Below are 11193 nucleotides of genomic sequence, written 5' to 3'. Positions count from 1 at the left end.
GGGTAGTGTTGCACCAAGTCACCTCTAAGCAGCACTGCTTCGGCTAGCACTTATTAACTACCTCTGCTAATTATAAACCTGAAAGAGAAATATCTGACTGGCTTGTCAGTTATCTGCTGACTGGTGTCACATCATGAGCTTATTTCTAGTTATAATATTATGAAATCCTAAAGAAAATCCCTGCAAATCCCTGAACATTTTATTTCCAAATATGAAAAAAGAGTTGGTGCTGTGTTTGAGCATCTGTGAGCTCAGCATCTGTGCAGCATCTGTGAGCTCAGGCTAAGGCTCTGATTGGTGTGGAGGTAGACCAGGGGAGGGATAAGAGAAGCTCTGATTGGTGTGGAGGTAGACCAGGGGAGGGATAAGAGAAGCTCTGATTGGTGTGGAGGCAGACCAGGGGATGGATAAGAGAAGCTCTGATTGGTGTGGAGGCAGACCAGGGGAGGGATAAGAGAAGCTCTGATTGGTGTGGAGGTAGACCAGGGGAGGGATAAGAGAAGCTCTGATTGGTGTGGAGGCAGACCAGGGGAGGTAATTATGCTGCTGCCTGGCGGGCTTTTGCGTTTAGATGCCTTTCAGGTGTCTGAATGGCATTCTGGGTAATTGCACCTCTGGGGCAAACCTATAAAAAGATTTTCTGAGGAAGGAATATTAACTTGACAGTGACAGCATTCTCTTCAGATGCTGGTTACTCAAGTTCTTAAACTGTTTTGCTAAGGCTGTTGAACAGATGCTGAGAAGCTGAAAGAGCGAGATGTCGAGGTAAAGCTTTAGTGTGACTCTCTTTAGGATGTGGAGAAGGATTCTCTTTACATGAAATGAAGCCTCTTGCTTTCTTCATTCGTTAAGCTACTAAATCACTCGTTTTGGTGTCTGTTCCCCAGATTCGGTACATTTCTCAAACACAGGGGCTGCCAGCAGAGTATCTGCTCAGTGCAGGCACGAAAACTACCAGGTTCTTCAACAGAGATCCAGACTCCACCTATCCACTATGGAGACTGAAGGTACTGAAGAACACATGCTCTCACAAACACACACACACACACACACACACACACACACACACATATATACTAAAATGCAAAGACATCTGCATTCCCATCTTTGCCATCACTGCGGAACCTGACTGTTCAGACATTCTGCTCCTATAGTTTCCTGTTCTGGCTCACAGCTGGTCCGCTAAAAAAGGCCCTGTTCTGTGTCCCCTCACTAAACCTTGGACTGAAGCACTGGCGCTCTCATGGCTGCGTGTATTACAGCCCAAAGAAGAGCAGACTGTTGGGTGTTTTATCATCCTGAGCAGAGCAGTCCCTCCAACTCACAGGCCTGATTTTCAGCATCCTCCCTCAACCCCCCACTCCCCGCGCCTGTGTCACTCACTGCTATTCACCAGGGAGTTTGGTTTTCGGATTAATCTTGCACTTTGCGAAGCCTCACACCCTAAGCCCTGGATGCATAACATTCTGAGTCTGCAGTAGCACATGGCCACAGTCCACTAAACCAAAACCCCTTGGAGCTTTTGTTCGCTCCCACTTCTCAGTGCAAAGTGACACTACTGCATGCAGCGACTGCTCTGGTTCCGAATGCACTGTGTATAGAACATAGGGCATTGATGCCCGCTGCCCAGTGTACGTTGCACTCTACTAACACAGGACAGGCATGGCAAATGTCACGTTTATCAAATGTATTGATTAGTTTATCTGTGAAAATGTATTCACATTCATTTATTATATGTAAATAAAAATTGTCAAAAGAAAGGATTAATAATGATTGACTGTTGATGTTTCTTTTGATACCTAAGTTGGTCCTCAGACATTAAGAAAGAATATTTTAGAATATTCAGATATTAGAAGAGCAACCGAATTTTAACCCCCAGACACCAGAAGACCATGAGGGGGAGACGGGAATCAAGTCTAAAGAGGCACGCAAGTATATCTTCAACTGCCTGGATGACATGGCACAGGTGAGACCCATACCATGCACAAGAACATCCACACATAGCACACAATCACAATATCAAAGCATATTTTACCACCAGCAATAAATGAGTGAGGCCTCAATGCTGATGTCTCTATGAAATGACAGCCATGCATGTTGTTGTCGCTAATATAAATGATCTAAATAGTCAGACCTCTTTTAATTGTCATCTTTTCCCTTGGGTCTAATTCCACACACCTCTGAAGGTGCTTTGTGTTTGAGCATGTGAGTCTGGGTCCTTCTCTTGGTGATGAACCTTAACTTTTCAGCATTTGCACTATGGAACACTAGCATGTGACCTAGAAGCCTCTTGCCAAATTTGGTCTGATGGGTCAAATGGAATAAATTTCAAATAATATTTTTTCCTGCAGATATCAGACGTTATTGGAAGAAATCATTGCACCCCGTTGTCTGTCAAACCTCCCCCAGCCTGAACCTGCAGGACCCCTTCTCCAAGACAAGCCCTCTGTTTAGGGCTTTGCCCCATAAGCTTCGCTCCCAGCTTCATCTGATAAAAATTCAGCCCAATCTAATTTACTATAACTGAGTTGAATTAATGGAAACGTGTTGACGTCAGCATGGTTCGTCTACATGTGAGCTCACAGGTTCTTACGGCTTGAGAATTAGGTCACATTTCTCCTTTCAGTCTGGAGATTCAGATCCCATTTACACCTGGTTGTTTCATGTACTGCAAGTATCAGCATTATATACAAATAGAGATTATCCGCATAAAATAAGAGGGGTAAACGTACCCAACAACACACTTAAAACAGCTCAAACAACCAGATGTTATGGTAGTGTAAATGCATCCGTCTCTCCAAGCTACATTCAATAACTAAAACCACACCCCATCCAATGTGTCACAATGCATGCGGTCCGTGACCGTGAGGAGGTCCCCCGCATGGTACACTCCCACCAGTCCTCACTCCATGCCAAATTGATCTTTGGACCATATAGGCATTTGCTAATTAATTAGCCTAACTAGTCATTTTGTCCTTTGACTGCTGGGGCTGATGCCTACCTCTAAATATAAAGAAATGCATGACACCATGCTAAGTTTCGATTTTTGAGGCAGCAACCATCTTTTGCACAGCAGGGAAATGCGGAAGGCAGGAAAAACACAGGCTGTTGTTTTTTTTGTATATGATCAGATTTGCATATCACGTGCCACATAGCAATCAGATTTCAAAGTGGCTAACCAGAGACACTTTTGACTACCAAGTGTAAATGCATGTGGTTAAAATCTTATCAGGATGCAGTCCACATACTAGTCTCATAAAACAACTAGATGTAAACAGGAGCTTTCAGCCCTGTGCAGTGTATGAGAGCTCCCTGTTTCAGTGTCCCTAAAGAGACAGACAGACAGATGGAGTCAAACCCCACGCTTCCATTAAAATCTGGAATGTTGATATTCTGAGTGACCTAGGCCCCGGTCTGAATAAATGAGTAATGTTGGACGTGTGCTTATTTTGTTTTACTGATGATTACTAAAAGCCTGAATGCTGGGACGATGCCCAGGAAAGGAAATCTGTCTGCTCTGTGTCCGAAAAATAACAGCAAATAGTGAGATGCTTCTCACAAGGGATGTATAGTATATATTCGAACACTTGTGACCTTTAATGATTTCTGATGGTGGTGTGCCTTTTATGAACAATCAATGCCTGGCTTGTCCTATCTGTTTATGAAAGTTCAGATGGATGGAGATATCTGAGCGAGCAGGTGTCATTCTTGGCTAGCACCTCCTGTCCACATTGCTAAACTGGCTTAATATTTTTACTGTGTTCAGGGCTGTTTCTGTGCTCAAGAGCTGGTTCTGCATTAGCCCTCTCAGGATATCTCTGGGGGATGAAGGATGCAAATGGTGTTGGTCCAGTCTTAACTTATGGGCATGATTGACTGTGACAGTTGTAAATTTACTCATAGGGTTTGCTGTTCATTATACTGTATTTCTGTTGTGTGAAATGTTTGTATTGCGCTGGCATATTTTCATTCCCCCGTGTGCGTGTGTGTTTCCCTAAAGTCATCACATTCTCCTGCAGAGCACAGTTTGATTATTTTTTGCAGTGTGTTGAAGATTATTCATTTATAATGCAGAAGGTGATGGGGGGGGGGGGGGGGGGGGGGGCCCAGAATAAAATAGTGTGTGTAAAGCAGAAAGAGAGGTGACTCTAGATTTAGTGAGCAAGAGGATTCTGAATTCAGAAAGAGAGGTGAGTCTGGGATGGTCAGAGAGGTTTACGTTAGCACTAGTTTTAGCACAATGATGTTCTGATGACGCTTTAAGCAGGCTGTCAGTGTTAAACGCTTCTAAGATCTCTCTGCATTACTCCCACGGGTCAAATCTCTTTACAGAATGTAAGTGACTGAGTGCTTAATAAATGCTTTCATGTAACTCCTTAGCTGTTTAAAACATTGTTATATACAAAAACATTAATCTCTTTCCAAATATACATTTTCTTTTCTTCTGCAATACCTGTGAACATGTGTGGCATGGATTATCTTGACAATCTGCCTGTGAGTCAGGGGTGTGGGCTCATGCTCAGGTGTGAAGACCTGCTCCAGCTGGTAAGCCTTGTGATGTCTCTCATGTGTAGGTGAACGTGACCACAGAGCTGGAGGGAAGTGACATGCTGGCGGAGAAGGCCGACCGGAGAGAATTTATCGACCTGCTGACTAAGATGCTGACCATCGACGCGGATAAGAGGACCACGCCTATTGAAACGCTCAACCACCCTTTTGTTACTATGGCTCATCTACTGGATTTCCCTCACAGCACGCAGTGAGTCTACACTCACGCTACACTCCTCCATGGTATGTATGGTAGAAGTGTAGGTTTACGGGAATACTAATTCCCCTTCCCCTCATTTGCAGCGTCAAATCCTGCTTCCAGAACATGGAGATCTGTAAACGTCGGGTGAACATGTATGATACAGTCAACCAGAGCAAGACTCCTTTCATTAGCCATGTTGCCCCTAGCACTTCAACTAACCTCACCATGACATTCAATAACCAGCTCAACACTGTGCACAACCAGGTCAGTGTCTCACACACACACACTCACACAGAGCACATAGCACACAAATACTCATACATTTATATCCTTTTCTATTTTCCCTTTAAAGTGCAGATTGAATCACAAGTATTGCAAAGCAGACTAGTACATGATTCCAGCATCAGGCACTATTTAAAATCCACTTTCTTATTCAAGGCTGTGTGTGTGTGTGTGTGTGTGTGTGTGTGTGTGTGTGTGTGTGTGTGTGTGTGTGTGTGTGTGTGTGTGTGTGTGTGTGTGTGTGTGTGTGTGTGTGTGTGTGTGTGTGTGTTAGATGGTGGGTGATTGTGTGTGAGTCTGAGTGCATGTGTGGTTATTTGTGTGTTTGTGTATTTGTCTTTGAGTCTAGTTCTGTGGCCCCTGGTCATGAAGTGCTGATTAAACACATGACAGCTTACACTTCCTGCTTGGTTTGCGTTTTCTGACTCAGCGGTCAGTTTTGCTCCTGCTCCATGCTTCCTTTGCACTGGTCTTCATCACTAGGGTGGGCTCATCTAAATTGCTGACTTAAGGCCAAGTTAGAATCACATAATGTCACATAAAGTTCTTAGCTACATTAGATTCAGATATCTATTTATGCAAATAGCACCATTATTATTGTAATCAGTACTGCTATTATGCTCAGTTTCTGTTGGAAACATAACCTGTGTGTTTTATACCCCATCGACTATGTGCATGTGTTGGGAGTTGTGCTGAGCTGGGTATTGCTGGGGGAGGGGTTGGTGAGCTGTGTGTTAGTGAGAGTGTTAGTGTGGCCACAGCTCAGCTTTGTGCTGTGTGTTAGTGAGAGTGAGAGTGAGAGAGTGGCCACAGCTCAGCTTTGTGCTGTGTGTTAGTGAGAGTGAGAGTGAGAGAGTGGCCACGGCTCAACTTTGTGCTGTGTGTTAGTGAGAGTGTTAGTGAGAGTGTTAGTGTGGCCACAGCTCAACTTTGTGCTGTGTGTTAGTGAGAGTGTTAGTGAGAGTGAGAGAGTGGCCACAGCTCAACTTTGTGCTGTGTGTTAGTGAGAGTGTTAGTGAGAGTGAGAGAGTGGCCACAGCTCAGCTTTGTGCTGTGTGTTAGTGAGAGTGTTAGTGAGAGTGAGAGAGTGGCCACAGCTCAGCTTTGTGCTGTGTGTTAGTGAGAGTGTTAGTGAGAGTGAGAGAGTGGCCACAGCTCAGCTTTGTGCTGTGTGTTAGTGAGAGTGTTAGTGAGAGTGAGAGCGTGGCCACAGCTCAACTTTGTGCTGTGTGTTAGTGAGAGTGTTAGTGAGAGTGTTAGTGTGGCCACAGCTCAACTTTGTGCTGTGTGTTAGTGAGAGTGAGAGTGAGAGAGTGGCCACAGCTCAGCTTTGTGCTGTGTGTTAGTGAGAGTGTTAGTGAGAGTGAGAGAGTGGCCACAGCTCAACTTTGTGCTGTGTGTTAGTGAGAGTGTTAGTGAGAGTGAGAGAGTGGCCACAGCTCAGCTTTGTGCTGTGTGTTAGTGAGAGTGTTAGTGAGAGTGAGAGAGTGGCCACAGCTCAGCTTTGTGCTGTGTGTTAGTGAGAGTGTTAGTGAGAGTGTTAGTGTGGCCACAGCTCAGCTTTGTGCTGTGTGTTAGTGAGAGTGTTAGTGAGAGTGAGAGAGTGGCCACAGCTCAGCTTTGTGCTGTGTGTTAGTGAGAGTGTTAGTGAGAGTGTTAGTGTGGCCACAGCTCAACTTTGTGCTGTGTGTTAGTGAGAGTGAGAGTGAGAGTGAGAGAGTGGCCACAGCTCAGCTTTGTGCTGTGTGTTAGTGAGAGTATTAGTGAGAGTGAGAGAGTGGCCACAGCTCAGCTTTGTGCTGTGTTAGTGGGCTGCAGTTTGAAGTGTTTATTTTGTTTGATGAATGCCACAGTGCTGTATTGATTAACTCTCTCCCCTGGTGCTCGTCCACTACGCTAAACAGAGAAAATGAAAAATGAAACGTGCCGCTTAGAATTTTTCCCCGTGCAGGCTCTAATGAAAAGCCTGTAATTACTAGCAGTGGCGTGAAATGAAACGGTATCGCCTCAGCAGCAGATGAAAGTAAATAAGGCTGTCCTCTATTTTAAAAAAAGCAGGTTTGGAGAAAGAAATGTTGATCAAGGACATTTAGATGTCCCTCTGCTTTCTGTCATTGAGGATCATAAGCACAACATCTGAATCAACAAGTGAATGGGTAGAGATGCTACAAGTAAATTCTCTCTATCTAATACTGTTCCCAAAACACTCTCCTCAAAATACTCTCTGCAAAATACTCTTCCCAAATGCTTGCATATTATTCTTTATGACAGTACACCCAGAGAAAGCGTTTCTTACTTCAAGAAGTAAACCTCTGTTCCAACTCTCCCTTCGTTTAGGTGAGGTGGCTGCACATACATTAGGACTCTGTGACTCTCCTTTTTGAGACTTAAAATGAGCGAATGAATTTCTCTGAACTCTAGCCACTGTGAAACACACTCACTATAACTGCCTAAATGGTGGGAAGAATAGAACAATAGGTGAATGGCTCTGTAATCGCATAGCAGTCAGGTGGGATAAAGCACTGTGAAGGGAGGCAAAGAGCAGGCAGTGGCTTTTGAAGAGCTCACTGGTCCTCTCTCCCCACTCAGACATGTGGGGGTATATTTAATCACAGTGCAATGCAGAGAGAAATTATCTGCTGCTAATGAGACTGAGTGAATTCAATGAGCTGGAGTAGCGTGTCTCTGAAATAAACTGTAAGGCGAGAGAACTGATTGACGCATTTGCTGTCCGTCTCCCTCCTGCTGTCTACAAGCAGTCAATAAGGTGTTTTATAGAACATGCACATATGTTCCTATACCTGTGCAACAGCTAATTAAAGTCCCCAGTTAGGGTTTTTTTTTGTGATAGAATGTGGCTCTTTATTAATAATAATAATAATAATAATAATAATATTATTATTATTATTATTTTAAAAATATATATTATCAGTATTCTTGTTACATGGCAGTCTATTTGAATGATATGATATTATATGATATAAATGATATGTTCTTGTCATCTTCTGCCTAAGATTGTTATAGTTTCCTTCATCCTATTTTTTAAATTCATATTGTTATCTGCTCAGTTGATGCTGACCCTCAGCTATAGTAGTGTTATCATTTATGAGTTTAAAGTTTTGCCCTTCCTTCTTTGTTGCTGCACCCTGCCTGGCCTCACCCCTCCTAGGCCCCACCCACACCCCTCCTAGGCTCCACCCACACCCCCATCCTAGGCCCCACCCACACCCCTCCTAGGCTCCACCCACACCCCTCCTAGGCTCCACCCACACCCCTCCTAGGCTCCACCCACACCCCTCCTAGGCCCCACCCACACCCCTCCTAGGCCTTCTCTTACCCCTCCCAAACCCACACCTCATGCTTTTGTTTGTCTTTGTTTGTTTGTATGTTGATTCCATCGATTCCTTTAGGCCACCAACTTGGCTCCCCCCTCAACCAGTGCCACCCTTTCCCTTGCCAACCCTGATGTCTCCATACTAAACTACCAATCTGCACTCTACCAGCCCTCTGCAGCACCCATGGCAGCTGTGGCACCTAGGACCATGCCCCTTCAGCCAGGGGCCGCACAGCTCTGCGCCACCCGTCCAGACCCCTTCCAGCAGGCTCTCATTGTCTGCCCACCTGCTTTCCAAGGTGAGAGCGCCAGCCCACTACATTGTTATACAATTGTTCTAGATCTGAGGGCACTAAGTCTCTGTAACTGAATGGTTATCCGTATTTTCTGTGTAAACTCGATGTGCCTACTTTAAAACGGCAGTGGTGTGGTGTTTAGTGGGAGGGATGGTTTTGATATTCGGCTGAAAGCTGTATGTTTCCCCAGGGCTGCAGGCATCTCCTTCCAAACACAGTGGCTACTCTGTGCGCATGGAGAATGCTGTTCCCATAGTGACGCAGGCACCTGGTGCACAACCCCTGCAAATCCAGCCTGGCCTTCTCACACAGGTACCATATACATCGTCATGGCAATAAATAACCACATTTCCTAAACTAATTATACCCTTCAGACTCCCCCAAATCACTGTTACAGACTAAATTGGCTCAGGCGAACAGCAATTAGCATGACCTACTTTGTTTTTAATGATACAAGTGTATCACCCTCCACTCATTTTGATCCTATGTCATCATTGCAGAAGATGTGTCTTCTGTGTATGTTACGGGAGCCAGTCACATTTCCCTTTACTGGGCTGTCAATTCTGGAGGTTCTGAAGTTTCAGGGAAGTTCTGAGATTCCTAGGTGGGGTTCTGGAAGTTCTGAAGTTTCACGGGGCTCTGAGAATTCTGGTTGGGGGTCCAGGGGGTTATGCTCTCTCTGCTGCCTGGCTTCACTTCCTCCTCTGAGTCTTAGCACTTAGCACATGACCGGGGAGCCGGTCACGGTCTGGTGAGGATGATCTATGGACACTGAGGGGTTTTTAGACTCTTGGGGCTCTAAGGCCCACGAGCGCTGGAATGATGATGTTTGGTTTTGGAGTTCTGGACTGGGTGGCAAACACGGAGACTTTCCAGGCAAAATAGTTTTTAAATATTAATTCCAAATTATTTTCTTTATGGAATGGAGTGCTTGTCTTGCTAAGTAGCTGGACTGGCCTTTTATTTAGATTGATATGTCAGGCACAAGTTTTAAGTCTTTTTCATTACCCACTTTAAGGTAAAGTGGTGACATCCATGACATGTGCAGTAGTATAGAAAAGAAGAGATTGTCTCTCCCTCGCTCTCCTCGTCTGTGTGCCTGCCTGAGAAGTGCTGGTGCCCTCATCTCTCAGAGTCGTGAGTGAAGAGGGTGAGGGCTAGCTCCACAAGGGCCCGGTCTGCCTGGGCCTTTATCTGGAACAGGAATGCAGAAAATGCCGGAACAATTGGGGAGGGAGAGCTAACGCATTCAGAGCCTCTGGGGTGACAAAGGGCTTTCACAGCCAGGGGGAGAGGGGCAAGTAGATGGCTCTGCACGGAAAAGAGCCCTTATCTGGGTTACTGTTCCAAGGCAGACAGGACGATTACACAACCCAGGCCTGAGGGGGAGAAGGGGGGAACTGAAAGTGGCAGGAATGACTGCAGGGATGTGCTGTATAGTACAGATGTGCTGTATAGTACAGGTGTGCTGTATAGTACAGATGTGCTGTATAGTACAGATGTGCTGTATAGTACAGGTGTGCTGTATAGTACAGGTGTGCTGTATAGTACAAATATGCAGTACAGTATGGAGATGCTGTAGTATGGATGTAAATATTTGTGTCAGTGTGGTCATAAAGAAAAGGAAATAGCACTGTCAAATGTGTAAAGCTGTTACATTACAGGAAGTCGAGTATGTACTGCATATAGGTCAATAGAGCTTCCAGCATTTCATATCAGCCAAACAATGTGAAGTGCTGACGTCCAGTGTTCTGGGAAAATGGCACCAGGCTAACAGCAAAAAGACCTGTTTCACTTTTAATATAGTTTTTGATTTGTTCACGATGATTACCTTTAACTGTCTTAGCACTGTTTAGAGATAAACTGCACCGTGGAATACACCTCTACTAATGACTATCTCCTGACCCGCTCTCCTCTATTCACTACATTTGCTTTAGACAAAACAGTTCCAGCTCCCAAGAACAAAGACAAAGGTGACTGTAGATAGGCAGGCAATCAGGCCTTGGAGCAAACGCCTTAAGAATATTCCACTAAGACCTTAGCAGAACAGAAGTCTTACACCACAGAAGACATACTTGCATTTTGCACTCATGCCAAAACAGCTGAACGTTTTTGTCTTTCCTAAGGCCTTTGTTGGGTCTGTCTCCAAGTGTGAACATAATAACCCCCTGGTGATTGCAGTGAGGGCCCTTTGTCAGAGCCCAGGACAGGAGCCCGTACTGATGGCACCGAAAAAGAGATGTGCAAATGGTATTAAAGGAACAATTCATTAGTTGTACGTTAAACTGCTAATCAGTGGAGCTGCATTAAACCATTAGAGCTGCAGACACTCCTGCTAGCCACATCTCTGGGCCAGTGACGCCCGGCTCTCGCTGCATGCCATGCCAGCCATACAAAGCAGCTCCTTACAAAGCCACTGAATGGGGCCCCTGAATTTAATTAAATCCTGAGCTGATTTGGAAACTGTCTAACACATCAGCGCCCTGCCTAGCAGAGGCAGCGTGTCTTTATTAAAGCAGGGTCTTATCTTT

General features: G+C 45.0%; 1 protein-coding gene across 2 annotated transcripts in view; it reads left to right on the top strand.

Annotated features, from left to right (window-relative positions):
* The window catches only part of hipk2 (homeodomain interacting protein kinase 2), a 74806-nt gene that overhangs the window by 53554 nt on the left and 10059 nt on the right, over window positions 1–11193 (top strand). Inside the window, exons 4-9 of one of the 2 annotated variants that reach the window (XM_035525228.1) lie at window positions 888–1007; window positions 1880–1966; window positions 4575–4759; window positions 4852–5014; window positions 8536–8665; window positions 8853–8974. In XM_035525228.1, the coding sequence (XP_035381121.1) occupies window positions 888–1007; window positions 1880–1966; window positions 4575–4759; window positions 4852–5014; window positions 8536–8665; window positions 8853–8974 (807 nt within the window). Of the gene's footprint in view, window positions 1–887; window positions 1008–1879; window positions 1967–4574; window positions 4760–4851; window positions 5015–8442; window positions 8666–8852; window positions 8975–11193 lie in introns of both variants that reach the window. The other variant, XM_026999507.2, reaches the window with a different exon arrangement.

Source organism: Electrophorus electricus, chromosome 4 (genome assembly GCF_013358815.1).
Source record: "Electrophorus electricus isolate fEleEle1 chromosome 4, fEleEle1.pri, whole genome shotgun sequence".
Lineage (NCBI taxonomy): Eukaryota > Metazoa > Chordata > Actinopteri > Gymnotiformes > Gymnotidae > Electrophorus > Electrophorus electricus.
The sequence above is the reverse complement of the archived record's forward strand: the minus strand, read 5'-3'. Positions and strand labels throughout refer to the sequence as shown.